The 23,595-nt window shown below is 40.0% G+C and overlaps 1 protein-coding gene across 1 annotated transcript in view; it reads left to right on the forward strand.

Annotated features, from left to right (window-relative positions):
• Positions 1-2,760: 2,760 nt before the first annotated feature.
• Positions 2,761-23,595, forward strand: part of PAXBP1 (PAX3 and PAX7 binding protein 1) — a 32,992-nt gene continuing 12,157 nt past the window's right edge. The window contains exons 1-11 of the mRNA XM_027533715.1: positions 2,761-3,283; positions 4,824-4,952; positions 9,334-9,510; positions 11,055-11,276; positions 12,150-12,253; positions 12,809-13,026; positions 13,540-13,729; positions 17,321-17,444; positions 20,902-21,001; positions 21,088-21,203; positions 23,093-23,292. Coding sequence (XP_027389516.1) covers positions 2,920-3,283; positions 4,824-4,952; positions 9,334-9,510; positions 11,055-11,276; positions 12,150-12,253; positions 12,809-13,026; positions 13,540-13,729; positions 17,321-17,444; positions 20,902-21,001; positions 21,088-21,203; positions 23,093-23,292 — 1,944 coding nt within the window. The 5' untranslated portion in view covers positions 2,761-2,919. The remainder of the gene's footprint in view (positions 3,284-4,823; positions 4,953-9,333; positions 9,511-11,054; positions 11,277-12,149; positions 12,254-12,808; positions 13,027-13,539; positions 13,730-17,320; positions 17,445-20,901; positions 21,002-21,087; positions 21,204-23,092; positions 23,293-23,595) is intronic.

Raw genomic sequence — 23,595 nt, forward strand, 5'->3', positions numbered from 1 at the left:
AGTCGGACACGACTGAGTGACTGAACTGAACTGAATGGTCTAGTGGCTTTCCCTACTTTCTTCAGTTTAAGTCTGAATTTGCAATAAGGAGCTCATGATCTGAGCCATAGTAAGCTCCCAGTCTTGGTTTTGCAGATTGTATAGAGCTTCTCCATCTTTGGCTACAAAGAATATAATTAATCTGGTTTTGGTACTCAGACGGTAAAAGCGTCTGCCTATAATGCAGGGGACCCGGGTTCGACCCCTGGGTCAGGAAGATCCCCTGGAGAAGGAAATGGCAACCCACTCCAGTACTCTTGCCTGGAAAATCCCGTGGATGGAGGAGCCTGGTAGGCTGCAGTCCATGGGGTCTCGAAGAGTCGGACAGGACTGAGCGACTTCACTTTCACTTTCTATTGAGCATCTGATGATGTCCATGTGCAGAGTTGTCGCTTGTGTTGGAAAAGCGTGTTTGCTATGATCAGTGTGTTCTCTTGGCCTTTGCCCTGCTCCATTTTGTACTCCAAGGCCAAACTTGCCTGTTGCTCCAGGTATCTCTTGACTTCCTACTTTTGCATTCCAACCCCCTATGATGAAAAGGATCTCTTTTTGGTGTTAGTTCTAGAAGGTCTTGTAGGTCTTCATAGAAAGAATCAACTTCAGCTTCTTCAGCCTCAATGGTTGGGGTGCAGACTTGGATTACTGTGATACTGAATGGTTTGCCTTGGAAACGAACTGAGATCATTTTGTTGTTTCTGAAATTGCATCCAAGTACTACATTTCAGACTCTTCTACTGACCATGAGGGCTACTCCATTTCTTCTAAGGGATTTTTGCCCACAGTAATAAATATAATGGTGTGAATTAAATTCCTGTGATCCCACTAAAGACTGAGATAGATCCGCCTGTCAGCGTTGAAGAGCTCCTGCAGCGGTATGGGTTGGCAGTAGCCTGCCTGGGGGACAGGGTCACCGGCAGCAGCAATCCTGGGAGGCATGTATTGGCATAAGTCCTTTTTGAAGGTTGCCAGTAGTTCTACCATAGAGCCTGTAGACTCTAGTATTGAGTTGCATCAGGGCATAACTAACATAGCATAGATCCAAATATCAGCAGACAATTGGATTAAAGCTTTACTGAGCATGGCCCTAACCACCAGAGCAATACCCAGATTTTCCCACAACCAGTCTCTCCCACCAGGAAGCAAGAACTATAATCCCACACCCTCCAGAAAACCAGGATCACACAAAGCTAACCAAAATCATCACACAGATAACAGTCTTGTTCTCAAGGATGCTATCAGCCACCTGAGGGCCACCCAAGACTTGACAGCTCATGGTGGAGAGTTCTGAGAAAACAGTCCACTGGAGAAGGGGATGGCAAACCACTTCAGTATTCCTGCCTCGAAAACCCCATGAACAGTATGAAAAAACAAAAAAAAATATGACACTGAAGGATAAGCTCCCCAGGTCAGTAGGTGTCCAATAGGCTACTGTGGAAGAGCAGAGAAATAACTCCAAAAAGAATGAAGAGGCCGGGCCAAAGTGGAAACGTAGCTAAGTTGTGGATGTGTCTGGTGGTGAAAGTGAAGTCTGATACTGTAAAGAACAATATTGCAGAGGAAGCTATAATGTTAGGTCCATGAATCAAGGTAAATTAGGTTTAGTCAAGCAGGAGACGGTAAGAGTCAACACCAACATTTTAGGAATCAATGAACTAAAATGGACGGGAATGGGTGCATTTAATTGAGAAGTCTTCTGGAGGATCACAAAACGTTCAACATTGCCAGTGAACTGGAAAGTGCCTAGAAATGGATGTGAATACCTCTTGTAACCTTTTCAATTTTGAAACAAGAAAATTCACATATAGGCACATAGGCGAAGGAGAAGGCCCTACATTCGGTGACACAGTGAGAAAGTAGGTGAACTCAACTTCAGAGTCAATGTGCCCTTGCCAGTTTAAAGGGTTACCTCTGTGACATGTCTGAAATGTGTCTCGCTACGTCGATTTTTTCCTACACTTGTTTCTGAAATCAGCCAAGTTGAGGAACGGCTAGCAAACCTGGCCTTCTTTTGAAAAAATCAAGGACACTTTTGCTTTCATTGTAATAGAGGGAAAGGTGCTAAAAAAAAAAAAAAAAAAAAAAGGCCAAATAACATTTTATCCTATATGACACTCCGTCTTTTTGAAAGTGCTCTTAAATCATGAAGGTGTAGAAATATGACGTACTAATAAGGTTAGGCATATTAATACATCACGGCTCAGTAATCTGGCCTAGAGAATTCCATGGACTGTATAGTCCAAGGGGTCGCAGAGAGTCGGACACGACTGAGCGACCTTCATTTCACTTCACTCAATTCAGTCTCAAGAAAAAATATCGCACCCTTGGGATTCCACTTCCAGCTCCTCCCTACCTCCTCCCGAACTTCCACCTTGGATCTCCTCCTTCCCTCCCCACTACTTCTCCGCCTTTCCCCCGTCTCCTCCTTCACTATCTGCTCCTCCCAGCGCTTGTCGGGAGGTTTCCTCGCGTGACTACGTCAGTGAGGGAGACGCACTGCAGCACCCGGGGCTGACTCTTTCCTCTCGTCTCTATGATTCTCTTTGTGACCGGCCGGACGGCTCCGGACTCCCAGAGTTCCGTTCCAATAGTCCTCCGGGCCGACAGGGGGACGCCGCGGGTGGGGTCGGGATGGGGGGGGGGGGGTGGGGAACAAAACAAAACTGACGTTCTCGCGAGAGGGGAGGAGTTCTCTCCAATCTTTGAGCGCGTGAGCGCCTGCGCGCTCCCCGCGGTGCGCGGTAGCTGGGAAAGGGAAACGAGGAGCCCGGCTGGACTCCCGGGGAGATCGCGCGTGCGCTGTCGCGAGCTCGGCGCTGCCGGGGCGGCTGAGTTGGGAGCCGGCTGGTGTGTGTGTGAGAGCGCCGTGCGGGACGCGGGGCAATGTTCCGAAAGGCCCGGCGGGTGAACGTGCGCAAGCGGAATGACTCGGAGGAGGAGGAGCGAGAGCGCGATGAGGAGCAGGAGCCCCCACCGTTGCTGCCGCCGCCGCCTGGCACCGGCGAGGAGCCTGGCCCCGGCCCGGGCCCCGGCGGCGGCGGAGGCGACAGGGCCCCCGCGGGCGAGTCCCTGCTGGGCCCGGGGCCGCCGCCGCCGCCGCCGGCCGCGCTGACCTCGGGGACAGAGGCCGGGGGCTGCCTCCCCGGCGGCTTGGAGCCCGGCAACGGGCTGAAGCCGCGCAAGAGGCCGCGCGAGAACAAAGAGGTGCCCCGGGCCAGCCTGCTCAGCTTCCAGGACGAGGACGAAGGTAAACCGCCGCGCCTCGGGGGGCCCCCCGGACCCCGGGATCTCTATCCTAGCTAGGCCTCCACCGCGGGTCCCTGCGTTCCCAGGACGCTCCCAGCCTCAGCATCCCCGCCCCCCGCCCCGGGAACCCAGTCGCTTCTTCCCGCCCCGACCCGCTGCACGTCTTCCCCCGCCTCCGGCCTTCTGCGCAGGCAGGGTGGTGGAGGGGGGCGGTGGGGGGGATGTGTTCCCGCGCCGCCGCCGGCCTTCTCTTAACTACCGCCTCCTCCTCGCCGGCCTCCCGAGCATCTCCTGTCCCGAGGGGATGGGGACCTAAGATCAGTCATTCTGAGTTTTTTTTCACCTGGAAATTCAGTGTCTCCTTGTCCTGCCTCGTTCCTAGCCGCTGTGTTTTAGGGAGAACCAGACTGCTCTATTAGATGGCTCCCTGGACTGCCCTGGGCACGTTCTCCGGGCCTTCCGTAGGTCCCCGTGCCCACGCCTCTTGGTATGCTCGCCCTGGTCAGACATCCTTGAGTAGGAAGGGGCCAGACATCCTTGACCAGAAAGGCTTAGTGTGTCAAGAGGAGTGCTAGGTCTGGAAAGAGAAGCCTATAGTTGAAGCTCTGGTTCCGAGTCACTTTGGGCCAGCCCTTGGCGATCGCCGATCCTGTTTCCGATCCTCAGTTTCCCTGTAAAAGCAAATAGGGGTACAAATGTGCGACCTTAACTCGCATTAACATTTGGATGGTGAAAAGAGACGGTGTAATGGTAATTCAAGGCGGTTTATCCAATCTGGTGTGAGGGGCCAGGCTACAGTGGATTTAGATTTCTGATCGTAGATGAGCCTTCTATCATTTTACTTCCCCAATTGTTGAGTGTATGTTTGTATAATCCAGTTAAGTCTATGTTATGAAAAAAGAATTTAAGACTTTTGGAAATCTGACTTGCATCTTGATGCGCGATGTTTTCTTGTTTCCAGTAATAGGCAGTTTCTGAAGTTTGCCAGGAGTACAGTCACATTTTCGTTTTCGCTGATGTAGGGACAGCTTGGTAAAGTGTTTGCATTGACGTTTAAAGTTTTCAAATCAAAGATGATGGATACACCATCGAAATTTATTTTTGAAAAGTTGATTAGCTCTCAGCTTGGTCTTGAAATAACTGTGTCCGTGTGTGATGGGTTATAGAGTTACTCAGTCTTGACAGGTCTGTAAACTAGCACCTTTTGATTTTGGATATTTTATTTAAGATACCTTAAGAATTTGATAATTAGGTGCTTTTTTGAAGATCTCTTTTCCTCTCCTGAAATAAATGATTTAAGAAAGACAGTAGAACACAGAACTTTGTGCAGTTACATGTGTTATGCCTTTAAAAAGTCTCAGATTGGCATTTTATTCCAGATTATGAAGTTGATTCAGTTTTTAGAAGCCGATTACGGATTTTAAGTAATTTCAACTTGTGTAATGATTTGGAATGTTTGAGTATATTTAGAAGAATTCAAAAGTTAGAATGGAAAATATTGAATGAAAATAGTTGCTACAGATTTTGTTTATTTTTTAAAGAAAATGAAGAAGTTTTCAAAGTGAAGAAATCAAGTTACAGCAAAAAGATAGTAAAATTGCTTAAGAAAGAATATAAAGAAGATCTTGAAAAATCTAAGATTAAGACAGAACTCAACTCATCTGCCGACAGTAAGTACTAATTTGATTCTTTTGAAGTGACAAAATGAAACTCTCACAGGGATTGAATAGATTTGGTGTATATACAGTGAACTTGTTCGCTTGATTCTGTCATTGTCAAGGGCTCAAGTTGAGTAATGATGCAGTTTTATTTAATTCCAACATGACTGCATTGTGAATGCATTATTTAGAAAGACAGAACCATTGCCACTGGAATGTTTCTGCTGCAGTGACTAAATTCTTCCAGTTTTCTGACTAGTGTTCCAAGTGCTGTTGAACAGAGAGAGGTTTCCCACTTAAACCTGAGACACAGTTTGTTTTTGTTTGAAGGAGTACTGTGCAAATTCCTGTACTTGTATTCTGTACTTATATTTTGTAGAGACAAGTTTTGGGTTCCTTTGGTTTTATTTACACAGTCATTTTAATTCTTCGAGAATGTTTAGGAACCCCCTAAGTCTAATGTTGATAATGTTCCCATTTAGCAGCCTTATCAGATACATGAATGCTCACTCCTGGGTGTGTGGCACCTGCCTACATTGTACAAACCATCTCTTATGTCTTCTCACAGACTAAGTTAAACTTTTAAGCATTTATTTGTCCTTAGGAAAGTGGTTTCATGATAATATGCTGTGGTCTAGTTATTCTCACGCAAATGCTTTAGGGAGATCTTTTTATTTTGTGGAATTAAAGATAGAAATTATTATTGCCCAGTTCTCCACTATAGGCTTGATGTGGGAACGTATGTCATTATATCTCAAGTTTGCAATCTAATTTTGGAGACAACATCACTTCAGTGTATAACTGTATCCCGAATTTGGCAAAATGTCTAGTGAGTGACTTAAAGCTTAACTGCACTTTTCTTTTTAGAGATGGGTGAAGGAATGCTTCATAGATAAAGTGGAATTTGAAGCTGGATTTTTGATCTTTTAAATTGCAAAGAAAATAGGGGAGGTGTGGGGCTATTATTCAGAGACTTGCTGTTTTGGAAAAGAGCAAGTACATGTGACAGGCTGAATAGATGATGTGTGGGGGATGCAGAGGTTTAGGTGAAAGGTACGTTGTTGACAGATTGTGAAGGGTGTTTAGTATCTAGTATGAGGTTTAGAGTTGCCATTTCAGGGGCCTGCCAGGATGGTGACATGATAAATGCCTTTTGAAATCTTAACCAGGTGTTAGCATGCAGCATGGATTGGCACAGGAAACATTAGAGGCCTAAAGCAGTTTAAATGCAAGGGCCAGCTTTGATCCAGTAAGAGTGGGTTTAAAAAGGTCTCAGTTGAGCAAGACTGAGGCTTTTCCTGACTCAGTGGGAAATTGTAGGTGAATTTAAAATGTTTGCTGTGGGTGTGGGGAAAGGAATAGAAAAAGATTATTTAAGAAGTATTCCAAAGGAAGAATTGGTAGACGTAATGTATGCTTCAGCTATTGGATCTAAAAGAAATAGATTTGAGCTTTTGTGCCAGGTGACTGAGAGGATAATTATGTATGATATACAGAAATAGGGAATGCAGGTGGGAGGAGGAGTATTTTTAGGGGAACTGATTATTTTGGAGTCTAGGAAGCTGCTTCATTTTTTCCAGATCTCTTAAGAACCAACTGTGTATGATGAAATTGAAGAAGAAAGCTCAGGAAAAGTGAGAACTGAGAAAAGACCATTTACTGTTGGGTTTAAAAATTGAAGCATGTGCAAAGTTTATGTGGCCACCTTGTTTTCATATTAACTGATTTCCTACTTAGCAGATAACTCAATTAATATCCTCCCCAAAGGTAGAGGTCGCTGTTGCTGTTTCATTAATCAGCTCACAATCCCAAACTTTTCCTACCCCCAACCCTCCTTAGATAGGCAGAGGTGCATTAACTGGAAAACAAGGGTAGTATCAACTTAGAAAACCTACCTTCGGGATATTCCAAATTGATGAGTTCACCTTTGAACTTGAATTTGGGTAGAAATAGCCAGTGAATAGTTGGAGATGTAGATTTTGTTTTGGTGTTCATTGAGGTGATGATTGAAGCCAGGGATAAATGGAATCGAGGCTGCAGCATAAAGGAAATATTCCTGAGGACCAAAGACTTCACCTGTAATAAGTGTACACATAGAGAGGATGGTTTACTCAAGAGATACAAAGAGTCATAAAGTCCAAAGGAGAACAGATAGGGAAGTTTCAAGATGATGAGTGTTGATGAGTGTCAGTTGTATGAAATAGTATCAGGAAGGTCAGGAAAAGGAAGGGCTGTTGGTGTGGTGGCTGGGTTTTGTGGGGAGCGGGGGAGGCATCTGGCAAAAGAGACTAATTTACTTGCCAAGCTCTGCCTGTTTAGGGGAAGGAACATGGTTTGCTAAATTGCTCAGTGATACTGTATCAGTTAGCTGTGGCTGCAGCCTCTGCTTTAGTTGGTGAGCTTGGAATGGGAGATATCAAAGACTGTTTGCCAAGGTCGAGACTGGCAAACTGGTGAGGAAGTGGGAGGTTGCAGGTCCACATGGCTGCTTTGGAACATTTGGCAGAGAGTAGATGGCAATAGCTAGAGAAATAGTTGGGATCATGTTGAAGTTCTTTTGCTAAAGAGAAGCCTGTGTCGCTTTGTAGACAGAATAGAGGAGATGGAGAACGTGCCCACAGTCAGAGGAGGATATTTGTGGCCTCAGGTTTCCTAAAGTAGCGAAGACATTGAGGCCCAAGAGGAGCCTCAGAAAAGGTTATTCAGCCTCTCTTTTTATAAAGCTGTCTGGAAGGATAATACAGGACTAACAAAAATTCACCTGTCACCATGTTCTGGACTTTGTATTTGCTCTGTCACAAGCAAATAACTTATGAACTTACTACAACACTGAGTCTGCAGGAATCATCTGGGCATACTGGATCAAGTAAACCTTTTCGCAATTCTGTTTGTCTGTTAAAAGCCATTGATTTAGTGTTAATTGAGAGCAAAAGCAAATGGGTAGTTCTTGACTCCCGGTATCTTTATGCATCTGATAAAGTGAGTTTTAAAATCAGCCTCAGAATGCACTTCAGAGGGAATCTGTGGCAATGAGGTAGAGTGGTGAATTAAAAAAATTTAAGAGATCTGAAGCAGAGTGACCTAAATCTTCTAAGTAAAGTTGTGGGGCAGGGGGTGAGGGGGGGTAGGATCTTATCTCCAGGATTCTTCTTTAGAGGAGTAGGAGATGTAGGAGATGGTTTGAGAACGTTCGAAGCAGTTTTGGGGAGGGGCACATGCTAGGGAAACAACAGAAGTGTATCTTTCATATTTAGAATGAACTTTTTGTTTCACTCTTTCATTATATTCTTGGTGCCTCGTATGTGCATTGCCAGGTTCAGTGATTGAGGGCGAAAAATGCCTGTTTTTCTGCATTTTGCCTGGGGTGGAAGGTGTAATAGGACTATATAGTTATAAGTAAAGTAAACCATTTGGTATAAACCTCTGTGACAGTGGTGCCCCCTGGAACCCTGTGGCAGGAAAGTAGTCTGAAGCTGGCCTCCGGAATGGCCTGCGGAAGAGAGAGCTCTCTTCTCTGTCCATGTGATGGGGTGTAGCGACTCCACAGCTGCCTTCCTGGTTTGCATGCGGTGGTTTTTAGTGCTAACTAGTTTCTAACTTGTCTCTGTGTCCCAGTTCCAGGTTGCCAGAAAAATCAGGTTTAGTCACAAATCCACTGTTCCAAACATTCAGTTGTGGCAACAGCCTCAGGGGTTTACACAATGTAACTGTGACTTTTGGGTCTCCACTCTTCAGATGATGGTTATAACCTAAGACAATATCCTATAAAGTGTTCATTACAGAGAAGTTTCTATCTTGTTCTTGATAGAAAGCTGCCTCAAATGGGCTTCCCTGGTGATTCAGACGTTAAAGAATCTGCAATGCAGGAGACCCAGGTTTGATCCCTGGATCCGGAAGATCCCCTGGAGAAGGAAATGGCAACCCACTCCAGTATTCTTGCCTGGAGAATCTCATGGATAGAGGAGCCTCGGGGGCTGTAGTCCATGGGGGTCTCACAGAGTTGGACATGACTGAGAGACTAACACAGATGGATTTAGAGTTTGATGAAATACTGACATATAAAGTGAATAATGCTCCCAAGAGGTGAGAACAGTTACCTATGAGAGTTGAGAGGAAGAAGTTAGTTTTGGTAAAGTGGTAAACTTTCAATAACGTTAACTAAAGGCAGGGATTGGGCAGGGCCATGCGTCCCTCTACCCTCTGTATTGTTTCTGCCTCCTGGCTGGCTACTGTGATCATGTCACATGTCAGAAGTTTGAGGATTTTTATAAACAATTAGAATAGTTGATGCTTTAATGAATTGAGCCTATAATTGCATTAGAAGTGCCTCCTTAATTTATGGATTTTGTTTTAGATATGTTGTATTATTTATTTATTTTTTCCAAAAATGTAGACGAACCACCTTTGGACAAAGCAGGTCATGTTAAGGACACCAGTCTAGAAGATGGAGTTATCATCAGTGAACACGGGGAAGATGAAATGGATATGGAAAGTGAGAAGGAAGAAGAAAAGCCAAAGGCTGGTGGAGCCTTTTCAAATGCTTTATCTTCTTTAAATGTTCTCCGTCCAGGTATGTACTTGCAGATGTTCCTCACAACCGAAGTGATCCCTCAGGAATGAGCCATCTGTAATGATGGTCGTTAAGGAAGGAGTTAGCTAAGTGGTGTTTCTTCCGACATCTGTTTGGAGCCAGGCTGTTTCCTTTTGCAAATACAGAAAGAAGGAGAACTAGAAAGTTCTCAAGTTCATTCTCAGACAGGTAGTTTTATTATCAAAACAAATGAGGGGTTCAGGTAAATGGATAAATAGTACAAAAGTCCTTTTTTTAAAAATGTATTTCAGATTAAGATTTTAACTTTTTCAAGAACTGCTACCAAAAGCAAAACTGCTGCTAGCTTTATATTCAGGGTTTTTTTTTACATTTTAATGGAAATAGTTTGCAGATCTATTCACTGGCTAATCAGCTTTTGAATAAATACTTAGTCACCAGATTTAAATTATGAAGAGTAAGCATTTAACTCATTATAAAATTTAAAAATGCTTACTCTGTGGGAACGCCTTAGAGCTTTCACTGCTGTGACCAAGGTTTGATCACTGGTCTGAAAACTTCCACAAGCCGTGCAACACAGCCAAGAAACTGATAATAATTTTTTTAAAAAGTCAAAATGTTTGCTCTGGGTTTGTAAAGTTGTGAAAAATTACATACATAGATCTAATAGCATTCTGATTGGTACAGTCTTTATGGGAAGCTGTTTGACATTATGAATCAGGAGATTTCAGATGTGCTTACTTTTTGACCTGTAATTCCATAGCTATAAATGTATCTGATGGAAATAATGTTTTTATTGTAGCATTAACTGCAATGAGAAACATTTAGAAAAAATGTTTAGTAAGAGAGGAATAGTTTAGTAAGTTAAGTTACGGTGCATTTACATGATGAGATATCCCATAGCTACTTAAATAACAAATTAGAAAAGTAGCAAGGCGTTAATTTTTACTGTAGGTAAAAGTGTTAATTTGATTATGTAGTAGATTATGCTTTATCTATTGAATGTTGTAAACCACTAAAAATTGTTTATGCAAAGCAACATGGAAAAGCTTATATTTTAATATGAAGAAAAATTAGACACAGGATTATATATTCAATGTGTTTTCTGGTGACCTGAAAACTATTTGCAGGTGAAATACACTCTAAATTGAACAGTGTGTTTTAGGTTGTAAGAGTGCAGATCCCTTTTTTGTTTTTGTTCTCCAGTTTAGTAATCAATATGACTTGATTACTTTTGTTTAGTTCTTAAAAATGAAAAATAAAAACCATTAAAATAAAACTGTTTTCATGAATTTTCCCCTCCCTGCCTTCCTGTATATATTGCCATTGTATATATTTTGTTTCCTTAGCTTCTTTCAGTTTCTGTTTAAACTAAGTTAAAAAAATAAATCAGTCGTACAGCAGGCAGAGTTTGGGGAGAGGGGCGGGGATGCCAGCAAGGGATGTTAGAACATCATTTATGCACGGCTGTCTTGGAGAGATTCTTTTATCTTTCATAGTTTCAAGAAAATAGAACCTTTCTTCCTAATATGGCATGGGTTCTAATCCTTACTGTTTGTTTCCAGGAGAAATTCCAGATGCAGCTTTTATACATGCGGCAAGGAAAAAGCGTCAGATGGCCCGGGAATTGGGAGATTTCACTCCTCATGATAGTGAGCCTGGGAAAGGCCGCCTTGTTAGAGAAGATGAGAACGATGCCAGCGATGATGAAGATGATGATGAGAAACGCCGCATAGTTTTTTCTGTGAAAGAAAAGTCACAGAGACAGAAAATTGCAGAGGAAATAGGTAACTTTATTTAGTGCAGTAGTAAGCCTGTTGTTACTAAATTTTATTTGATACTACAATCAAGTAAAATGTATCACCTTTATTTAAACTATGTTTAATGTTGAAGATTCCCTCATAGCTCAGTTGGCAAAGAACTTGCCTGCAATGCAGGAGAGCCTGGTTCGATTCCTGGGTCAGGAAGATTCCCCTGGGGAAGGGATAGGCCACCCACTCCAGTATTCTTGGGCTTCCCTGGTGGCTCAGCTGGTAAAGGATCCATCTGCAATGCAGGAGACCTGAGTTCAGTCCCTGGGTTGGGACGACGATACCTTGGAGAAGGGAAAGGCCACCCACTCCAGTATTCTACCCTGGAGAATTCCATGGCTCATGGGGTTGCAAAGTGTCGGAGATGACTGAGCGACTTTCACTTCACTTTCAATGTTGGAGAACTGTTCTTGCTTGGATATTAAGTGTCTTACTGGAATTTGGGGGGAAGTGTAGCATGATTTTGATAGCTAATGTTTACTGAGGACTGTGTGACGGGTATTGTGCTAAGCACCCAACATGTTATAAATAGATTTAATTGTCTCTTCATTCTGAGGAGGCATTAGGTTTCATTCTTCTCTTTGTTGAATTGATGTCAAACTAACAGAGGTTAGGAAGCCTGTTTAAGGTTTTAACTGTTAAATTGATACTGCCTCTTGCTTAAGGAATAACTGTGTATTAAGACAAGTAAAGCAAAAGAGTCAGATATGAGACAGATCATAACAGACACTTTAATTTTAGTAAAGTTGAGTTCATGCCAATATTCTTGCTTGATTTTGTGAAATATCAGGGTAGCATCTGTTCCCTTGCTGCTTTTTGGACTTATTTTCTCCCTGCTTATGGCCATAGGTATCGAGGGGAGTGATGATGACGCTCTGGTAACTGGGGAGCAGGATGAAGAGCTCAGCCGATGGGAACAGGAGCAGATAAGGAAAGGAATCAATATCCCGCAGGTGAGAGCTAAACAGCTAAGCTTCAAACCTGAAAAAGTGAATTAAGATTTCTAGCCTGTTTTATTGAAATGAAAAAACATATTGCCAAAAAAAAAAAGCTGTCCACTGTATAGATTAAATGTTTCTTTCTTGCACAACTGTTTTTTTCCTGACTTTAAAAATTATTTTGTAGAAGATGGATTTCTTAGTAGTGCAAAAATCTTTAACTGTAGATGAAAAATATCTTCCAAAGTAGTTATAACAACTTGTTCTATAGAAGTAAGTAGTTCAATGGAAATGTCATACAAAGTTTCTGTTAGTGTTTTGACACAATTTAACGTCCCTACTAACTCAAAATCTCTTCATTATTGTTTTCCTGAAAGTTATTGGAAATGAATCCAGTAATCCCATAAGAGAAATTTCATCCAGCCCTACTTTTGATTTTGAGAAGCTCTGCAATTACTTACTTTAATTACATACTGTTTAAAAAAAATGGGTTTATTATTTTCTGTTAGTTTTTTGTTCTTTTTGTAGTTTTAGCTACTGGTTTTAATATATATCCCATTTCTCATCTAGGTTCAAGCAAGTCAGCCCACAGAAGTGAACATGTACTACCAGAACACCTACCAGACAATGCCTTATGGTTCATCCTATGGCATTCCGTATAGTTATTCAGCCTATGGATCATCCGATGCCAAATCTCAAAAAACAGATAATACAGTCCCTTTCAAAACTCCCAGTAATGAGATGACTCCCGTTACTATTGATTTGGTAAAGAAACAGCTTAAAGACAGGTAGGGCAGATCAACTTCTTAAAGACCTGTCTTCTAGCTTTCCATTCCCTCAGGCAACATGTAGTCTGGGGTAGCAGATACAGAATATCGGCAAAGAAGATTGACTGGCCTATCTTCAAAATCTAACCAGAAGATGACTTCATACTTTGTTCTGCTACCTACTTGGATTCCTTCTGTGGAAGCCTTGAAGTTTTTTTTTTAAATACCACTCCATGATCTGGTTGAAGACAATTCTCAGTTTTCTCCTCTTGGACTCTGAAAAAAGTGTAGTCAGGATATGGGGGGAAAGGCAAAACAGTGAGATTTTGGTTAGCCCACCAAATAACTTTATATAAGAAGTCTGTAGACTGCCATTTTCTTGAGCAAAACAGGAGTACAGATGAAAAGATCTACTCCAAGCATTTTTATATTCTAATAGCGGAACGAAATGCATTATTATAAATATTGCAAGTGTCCTGACAGCATAGACTTCCAGATGTAAATGTGTGATATTTATCCTTTTCTGTTCTTAAGGTTGGACTCCATGAAAGAACTGCACAAAACAAACCGACAGCAGCACGAGAAACACCTGCAAAGCCGCGCGGACTCCACCAGGGCCATTGAGAGATTAGAAGGGTCTTCTGGGGGTATTGGTGAACGGTATAAATTTTTGCAAGAAATGCGAGGGTATGTCCAAGACTTGCTTGAGTGTTTCAGTGAAAAGGTAAGAATGCAAAAATATTAATCTCTTTGAATAAGGCAAAACCTAGGGAGGTCTAGATTTCTGTATTTCTCAGAGAATATCCACTGACTTTAGCTTTAGAAGTGATGAAAAGTCATGCTTCATTTTCTCCACTTCATTAGCAGCATTCTGTCTTGGGGGCAATTTAGTTAGTGCCTTTGTTGAAAACTAAAAAGATAAATCAAAGCACATTTAAAGACTTTGGCAGATCCTGCCATAACTTAATGATGGATTACCAGCCTGTCCTGGGTTATTAGAATATAAGGGACTCACTGATGAAATTTTCTTTCTTATGGTTCAGATCTAAACTTATCTTTAAACTGTTTGTATAGGTAATTCCAAATATGTATAGCATAAAGTTGTAAAATTTTATTAGTTTTTATTTTTTACCCTAGATAAAGTTGATTGCCATTGCTAGTACTAGTTTTCATCTGAATAAGCCTGTGCTTTATCCATTTCAAAAACCATTCATTGACCATAATTTGTTTTAAGGTCTCATTTCCGAGTTTTTTTCTTTTTGGTATGATAGTCAATTGGCAGTTATTTGCGTTCTGTTGTACCATTTGTTTGCATTTTTTGTTACCTGCACACACAATTCTCTTTCAAGCAACTTTTAATTGATTTTTCTTTAAGACAGATCTATTGTTTGATGCACTGGTTAAAAAAGGCATTCGTGGACTTCACAGCCTTGTCTTTAAAAAGAATTAAACTCATAGTACTTTTGAGTATCCTGTCTCTAAACTTTCATGGGATACAGGATTAGAAGGCACATTCTCTCTTATCCTTGGCCATATGAATTAGCATAGGATTTGTAGGCATATAGTATGTTTAAATGAGTATTTTAACTTTTTATTATCTCTTGATCAGTATCTTAAGGCCAAAGACTGGCTAAAGAACGGTGCCAAACTGTGTCTTCCTAATGAGTCTTAGTGATTCCAGCCAGTCTGGTCAGATCCATGAAGTCTTCTCTGGATGATTTGTGTTCTTGTCCTGATCATCTGATTTCTGGAGAAGCAGCTACATTCTGGGCTGTAATTGCCCGTGTGGCAGGTCTGTGGCTTAGGGTGATAAGTACCAGGGTGAGAAGGAAACATAAGTTCGACTGTGTGCAGAGGAGCTGAGTTAAGCGGGAAAGTGGACAGAAATGTCAGAGCTGGCGGTGTGTCCTACTGACAAAGCCCTTGTGAACCCAGGGGGCATGGTGGTGGGAGCTGGCCCAGTAAGCTTTTGTGACTAGAGAAAGGATCTTTGTCTTAAACCATACTTTGTAAGTAAAATTTGTCCCTGTGGAGTTTTTCTTGGAAATATCTTGGTCTTTGCTTTGCAACTTAATTGAGTAAACTTAAACACTGTGATTGCAAACTGAGCTCTTAAAAAATATTGACAGTAATACGATCAACTAGATTGTACCACTCTTGAGTTAGAGACTAGTAGAATATCTAGTTCATATTGTTTTCAGTTGCTTATTATCTTGAAAACATTTAGTAGTATGCTTTCTCTCTCCTGGTTACTCTGTTCCTAGGGAAGTATACCTCAGACTATGCTGAGGTTTTTACAGAGTCACTTAGGTACATGTTTTTGAAGCAGATCTTAAACCATATCTGTTATATAGTGGCTACATTTTAATTAAAAGAGAAGTAGGTAATTCCCTTTTGAAGATAACTTTATTTCGTTTTGACATTTCCATATCCATTTGATTTTACGGAGCCTGCTGCTGAGTTAATAATGTCATAAATTGTCATTCTGGAAATACTGTGTCAGGGTAAGACCATAAAAAGATAAGCTTTCTTTTGTTTTTTTCTCTTTCATTATAAAGGTTTAAGTGATTTCAAGCTTAGATTTTTATTTTTGCAGATTATTTTAACTTTCCATTGTTTTGTTTTCCTGGAGTCGTCTTCCTTCTTGTGTTCTTTGCCTTAAATTTGGTCTTGAAATAATGGTAGTCAGTAGCAGTTTTGAGTTTGGAGAGGGTAAAGAAATTGTCACGGTGCACTCTTGTAATAAATCATAAATCAATATTGTTAAGAAACATGAAAGAGAGGTGAAAATGTGCTTTAGGACTTTTATTCTCAGAATTTTCTCAGGGCTTTGTTAAAAGGCATTTTAATTACCTAAACAAAAATTACATTATCAGAATTTTAACTGTAAATTGGATAATTAAGGCTCTGCCTGATGCAGCCTCAGGCATCTAGCTCTTGGCAGTAAGAAGAGTGTTAATAGCCTCCAGGACTAAAGGAGTGCATGCAGGCACATAGGTTCATTCGTCCTTAGTCCTGTATGGTTTGCAAAAAAATGAGGGGTGGGTGAGTGTAAGTCACAACAATATGGCAATAATTGCTTGGAAAATGGATTATGCTTAATCTTCAAGTTAGAGTCTGTGGGCTCAGCTGATATCATCAAGGTCTGGGGATGCTGCTGCCCATGGTGTAGCATATGAAAGAATGAAATAACTGCATCAGTTTGACCTTTCTGTGAACATTTGTTGCTTTTGCAATGGAATCATTCAAGTGTATGAAATTGCTTTTATTCCACCTGCTTCTTTTTATTTTCCATTTGCAGTCTGTTCAGTTCAGGAAGCTGCTATAACACTTGGTGCCAGTGTTGCCCAACTCTAAATAGTGTGTTTTTTTATTCGCACTAACCATCAGGAAACTAGAATTTCTGGTTTCCTCAGGTATGTCTAGTGGTTGTTAGTGTTTTGTGAAAGTTTCATAGCATTTGATTATATAGCATAAGGTATTTATAAAAAGAGAATGTTTTCTGGTTTTTCCTTTTAAGTTAGGTCTCATTCCATAAGCTTTTTGTATTCTGTATGAACCAATTGAATGTTTAGCTGTGGCTGTTAACCTGGAAAAATCTGTTGACTTTGTAAAGCAACAATTTATGCAAGCAATTTTATTTAAAAATATGGAAAAAATTAAATATTTGATGGGAACAGAAGAACTTTCTGAGTTTCAAATAGATTGATTTTTAGACAGGTTAATGATAGCTAGAAATTTTATTCACTTTATTAATATAAATGAATGCAGTTCACATTTTAAATGTGTAATAAAGCCACAAAGTAGTATAACATTACTGTAAAGTACTTGGTCCTTGTGAACGATAGAGCAATTGAAATGTCCAAAATTGGGCAGTTAGCAAACTCTTTACCTACTCAGAGCCGTTTTTTTGGTCTTACACAGCAATATTAGTTTATTTTAAGCTACAAAAATTGCAAGGTAGATCATGCTGCTAGAACACTAAAAATGGATTCACGTACTTTAAAAGAAAAGCACTAAAATTTCTGACATTTCTTTACTCACTCTCTTTACTATTGTTAAAGTGTTTAAGTTTCCTAACTAAACTCTTGCTCCAACAACTAGGCACTGGACATTATAGTTCCATATACGGAATAAAAGAAGAAGTGTTACTTCCCAGACGTCGTAGAACTGAAGTACTATTTGTATTTCATTGGAAATTCATGATTATTCTGTCCAGAGGGTACTCCTTCAGAAATCCGGAAATAATATGGAACCCTCAAATAAATAAGCATCTGAGGAGTTTGGTGTTACGGAGTGTGTTGTATTTTTACAGGTGCCACTGATTAATGAACTTGAATCAGCAATACATCAGCTGTACAAACAGCGAGCTTCCCGCCTTGTCCAAAGACGACAAGATGATATTAAAGATGAATCTTCGGAGTTTTCAAGCCATTCAAGTCAGTCCATCTTGAAGGTTTTTATTATTCATTAAACAACCTTGTTTACTTAGTACATCCTAATTGAAACGTAGACATCTCAGGGCATTTTTTTTTTTTTTAAAGAAACAAATTTCCTTGCTCTTATGTCAGGTAGATCTAAAATTATTAATGGCATGTGCTTGGATTGTGTTTAAGAAAATATAGCTTCACAAAGGAGTGCAAATCATGTACTAATATTCTGTCTTATTCTTCTTTGGGCATATTTTTTCATTCTTCAAAGTATAGTAAGGACATCATCAGTATTTTATCTTAAAACCAGTATCTACTTGTCCCTAAGTGATATTTTTTCCCCCATTTTAACATCAATACAAACGCTAACACAAATGCTGTTGTTGATCATAAGGTTTTGAGTTAGGGATTGGGAAATTTTGGATGGGAGAGAGGGTTTTATTACATAACAAATGATACAATTGCAAGATTAGGGGAGTTTTGAGCTTCACCCCTTGCATAAAGCAAAATTTTTTGTATTGAAATTTTTTTTTTTTTTCCTGTTTTGCCTTATATAACTAGGTTTTTTATTTTTGGGGTTTTTTTTAGTAAGTCAGTTGATGCCAACACTTCTTGAAATTAGAGTCTAAAAATCTGGAAATTTTAAATTTATATTCCTTTCATTGTGATGTGGGTTATGGAAAACCAAAATGAATTAGAAACCTCTTAATAAGAGTTTAGCTGAAACTCTTTAACCAGACATATTAAAAAACATTTTAATTCCACTTTTTCATTGCCCTCTATATTCTTGAGTACTGTAATAGGAATTTTCCTATGTTGGATTTCTCCTGGCTTTTTTTGTCATCTCTTTGGTCCCTGTGTCAGCAGTTCTTAAATGGATGTATACATCAGAATTACCCATGATATTAATTTAAAATGCAGATTTCTTGGTCCTGTCTCCAGAAATTCTTGCCAGGTCTTGGATCGTGTCCAGTAGTCTGCATGTTAAACAGCCACTCCAGGTGTTCCAAGTGCAAAGTGCCCTGTTCTCATTCTTTCTGAAAACAATGCTTTGTCATATAGTGTGTCCTCTAAATTAGAGAGACATTGAATCCCTGGAAAGCATTCTCCTGTGTGCCGAGTGGGTTTTGGAGCATCATAAAGAGACGGTGACATGGCCCTCAGATGAGTCAGACTCAGTGTAAGCCATGTGAATGGCTTTGACCTTCTGTTTTTGCCATACACATTTAAATTTGGATTAGTGCCATTTGGGGCACCTAAATAACTAATGCATGCCTCTCAAATCACTTTTGATCCAGACAGAACCAGATTTCTGGGGCAGATTACAGGTAATCATTATATCTATGATGGGAAGTAATTTCCTTTTAAGTTAAATGGTTGTGTGAGCTGTGCATTTCATCAAATACCTTTTCCTAGCTATAATCTGTTCTTTATAATTTGGAGGTATTTACTTACATGGGATTCAGAGTAAGGGTTGAATGATGGGTGTTAATTATCAATAGATTGACAGTTGGAAAGAAATGAAAGGTAATGAGAAAGTGAAAAGTATTGTCCTAAAGGGAGTATTCATTATTGCCAAAGATTTGAGGAAGATTGCATGGGATACTGAATTATCGATTTCTTTTTCTGATATCTTTTTTTTAAAGAAACAAAAATACAGCCTGAAATTCTTCTGTTTAGATTTGCAAGTGCTTTACCACAGTTACTGCATGTAGTTCTTACAGAAAGAAGGAAGCTATCAGTTGAGTTGTCTGCTCTGTCTCTTTCAATATATATTTTAAAAAGTCTCTACATATAAACATTTTAAGTATTATACTAAGTTAACATAATTTTCTTTAGAGTACTTCTTTAATGATGGCTGCCTCTTAAAGAGGCAGGAATCATTTCTGTAGTTTGAGACTTTTTAGCTAATTTATCTGTGATATGTAGTGGAGTCCCAGTTGAGGTAAAGCCGGGGCATCTTGTTTATTAAGCAGTAAAAGAGTCAACTTTTTTTTTAATTTATTTATTTTAATTAGAGGCTAATTACAATATTGTATTGGTTTTGCCATACATCAGCATGAATCCGCCACGGGTGTACACAGAAGAAGTAGGATCTAGGGTAGTTAGGATACACTGAAGTAGACACCAGCGCTTTTTTTGGTTTTATTTTCCCTGTTGCTGTGCCACGTCTTTGGTATCGGGAAAAAACTTCAGTTGATGTCTTTCATTTTTCACATCATTCCGCCCCCCTACCCCCCACACACCCTCTGGGGTTTTTGCTTCCCATTACTATCCTGCGTATTACAGGATGTCTCCATAGTGTCGAACTTGAATGTAGAAATAGAGCATCACAGAGAGATGTTTCCCCCATTTCTGCTTCTACCCTAGGCAAGAGAGTCTCCAGGATTCTTCTCTGGACAAAGAGAGTGGGTCCAGAGAAAAGACCATGAGACACTATTATCTGGGGGCCCCAAGAAAAGGTTGACTTTTACCCAGTGATCTGATGGAGACGCCTCTGTTAGACAGCTCCCACCTGCATCCACGAAATTTCCAGTCTCATTCCTGTGTAGTTAATGATCATCGGAGACCAACACAAGCAGTAGGACCAAAGAGACTGAGGACACACATGCAGGTGGCAGGAGAAAATTTAAAACATAATTGCTGTCCTTGGGAGATGGCAGAAGAGACCCTACATGTAGCACAAGTAGAAGACGCTATAAAAAAGAAATATTCTAAGAAGAATAGCCATACCTTGGAAACTAAAAAATGGTAACTGATATATAAATATAAATAGGAATGTCGAAAGCTAAGTTAGAAAATTTGTCTTAGAAATTAAAAAGAGAGAGAGATGGAAAAAGGGAAAAAAAGAAATAAGGGAATTGTGCTTTGAAAGTAGCGGTTGAGAAAGCACAACTTGGTCCTATTCAGATAGGATTTTTAGTCTATATTGTTGATTCTGCCCTTGTTTTTTAAAATAGTAATAGAGAATAAATTTCTGCAAAGAAAAATTAGAACAAAATAGAATAAATCATTAAATTACTACAACAAAGATGTTTTTTCATACTTCCTACTTAGCAATCACTCTTTGCTGTCATTTCATATCATTCAACAATATGATGCTTAAGTTCATTCCTAAAAAAGTAATGTATTATTTTTCCCTTTACACAAATAACTTAGGTTTTTAACTTACTTTGTCATCATGATAGCATAAACTGGTTTTGTTACTTAGACATAAGAACAGGGATTCAGCCAGTTTGCATTGGGGTAGTGTTGTCAGACTCTCTATTTCTCTGCTCCTTTTTGTGGAAACATGGATTAATATTGAGATTTGCTCTAAATTAGCAAACTATCTGGTTTATCAGTTATTGCAGAATCCCACTGTTGAGATTAGAAAGCAGTCTGTCATTATGGCTTATTCTGTGCAAACTCTTTCCTCAAGATTGTTGGAGGAAGGCTTTTAATTTTAACCATTGTTGTTTTCCAGATAAAGCTCTGATGGCACCAAATCTTGACTCCTTTGGACGAGATCGGGCACTGTATCAAGAACATGCCAAACGTCGGATTGCAGAACGGGAGGCCAGGAGGTAATCTCCAGATGCTTGCTGTTGGTCGGATTGTGAAGGGAGGAGTCTCCTTTACCTGGTTTGGAAACTCACTGCTTGTTATTTAGGACTCGTCGTAGACAAGCCAGAGAGCAGACTGGTAAGATGGCAGATCACCTTGAAGGCCTTTCCAGTGATGATGAAGAAACTTCTACGGATATCACAAATTTCAATCTGGAAAAAGGTTAGACTTTTATTTGGAAGTGAAATTCATTGTCATTGTGCTTTCTGCTTGGCTGTAGTTGTTACCCTGAAATAATGTGAGGTTTTGTGGCCTTTGCTTTAGAACTTGGCACTTGTTGCTTGCTTGCACCTGTTTTTACCTGTTTTTATTACTGAATAGCGTGATGAATTCTCGCAATTAGTGGTAACACTTTGTTGTGGGGTTTACTTAGTTACTTGCATTATAAATAATATTACTCTTCAGAATCGTAGAATTCTAAAAGTGACAGGAGAATGTTTCAGATCCCAAGGGCCACCCTAATGCAGCCTGTCTGGTCTAGAAAGGTAAAGGTTGGCAGTAGGGAGCCCTTCTCAGCCCCAAAGGGAGTTCCTGATTTGGGGAGTCCTGAATCATTCAACCACGGGGAATAGTTCGCACTGTTACATGAAGGCGTTTCCAGAAGGAACCCCAAGTAAAAGTCTTTATTTCCCACCATTGGCTGCAGTTATCTGTCATTTATTAACTTTGGAACATAGTTGGAGAAGCTTATTTTGTTTCTCCCGCTTTTTTATAGTGAACATTTCTAAACATACAGGAAATTGGAAAGAATAGCACAGTGATCACTGTCTACCTGTCACCCAAATCCAGCAGTTCTTTCCATCAGTTGGCCAAGTTTGTTTCGGATATGTGTGTTTCGCTGAACCATTTGAAATTAACTTACAGACATCATGGCACTTGCCTCTAAAAACTTTAACATATTTAATGTCTCCCCCCTGAAAAAGGATGCTTTTCTACCTTATTGTAACACTATTACCACCCTTGAGAAAAATTAACTGAAACTTCTTAGTATCATATCTGTATTCAGTACTTCCCAAATTCTCAGGACTGTTTTTGTGGGGTGCTCTGTGTTTTCCAAACCTGGATCCACACAAGGCTTCTGCATTGCACTTGATCATTGCACCTTTTTAATCTAGAATTAATGAATATCATGAGTACCTTATAATACACACACTCCTACTATTTGTTCAAGGCATTTGCTTTCTGAAGGCCATTTGTCTTATAAAATGTCCTACATTCTAAATTTGTTTCCCCGTGGTATTAACTTGTTCCTCCAGTCACTGTATTTCTTGTAAACTGGAATTTAAGTCTGGAGTCTTAATTAGATTCAGGTTAAACCTTTTTGGTGAGAATACTTCATACAAGATGCTCTTTCTTAATATATAATAGTAGATGGCAAATGTTAGGCTGCCTTCTATCAGTAGTGTTTAGGTGGATCTTAAGAAGTAGATTGTCATGACTAGGTCTCTTCATTATAAAGAGTCCACTGTTCAGAGTCATATAGAGCATCAAATAACTTCACTCAAAGATCCTAGCATCCATTGCAGATTCTTATCTGTTAGTTATTGTAGTCACCAAGCAACTTTGGAAGAACAGATATGATTGGTTATTGATGATCACGCACATCTGTTATTTAAATGGTGATCTGTGGGCTGAAGAGCTGGATACAGAGTTTGTATTTTATGCAATTACTCACACTTACTGTTCCATGGTAACTGAAATTTGAACTGAGTTTTGGGGAACGGGTGTTATTTAGACTATGGTAGCAGATAATGGTACATATTAGAACTATGCAGAATGGCACCTGCCTGCACTGTAGTTTGTGTGATAGACATTTGGAGGCTAAGTTTATCTCTGTTTCCTTTCCTTTAAGTTTCAGTTGATAATTCATTTCAGTCGCTCAGTCTTGTCCAACTTTTTGTGACCCCATGGACCGTTCCTTTGTTAATGAGCCTATCTTATTACTTACTCAGGCTACAGAGAAAATGCTGAAAATAATTGAACTGCGTTTTTTCTACTGCATACTAAGTTAACATTTCTCTGTGGGGTTTCTTTGTTTTTGTTGGTTTTAGATCGCATTTCAAAAGAGTCTAGCAAAGTTTTTGAAGATGTCCTTGAAAGTTTCTATTCAATCGATTGTATTAAATCCCAGTTTGAAGCCTGGCGTTCAAAATACTACACATCCTATAAGCATGCCTACATCGGCCTTTGTTTGCCAAAGCTGCTCAACCCCCTCATAAGGCTGCAGCTTCTCACCTGGACTCCGCTTGAGGTGAGTGTCTTCTCTCACTGTTGGAAAGCAGGATACCATGATGCTTGGGGAAGAGATGAAGCTTGAATAAAGTATTTTTCCCAGGAGGTACCTCATGCTCAGGGCTATAAGTGATACAGAGTATCACTGGGTGTAATCTTACCAATCTTTCCTTTTATGTTCTGTCCCTTTTTAAGAGCACCATCTATTGCTTCTCAATTTGTATACAGTATCTTTCTCAACTAAAATTACAAGTGTTGACATGGAAATAGGAACATGAATGAATAAGAACTTGGTCCTTTGATCCCAGAAAACTGTAGAACG

This window comes from Bos indicus x Bos taurus, chromosome 1 (genome assembly GCF_003369695.1).
Source record: "Bos indicus x Bos taurus breed Angus x Brahman F1 hybrid chromosome 1, Bos_hybrid_MaternalHap_v2.0, whole genome shotgun sequence".
In the NCBI taxonomy this organism is placed as follows: domain Eukaryota; kingdom Metazoa; phylum Chordata; class Mammalia; order Artiodactyla; family Bovidae; genus Bos; species Bos indicus x Bos taurus.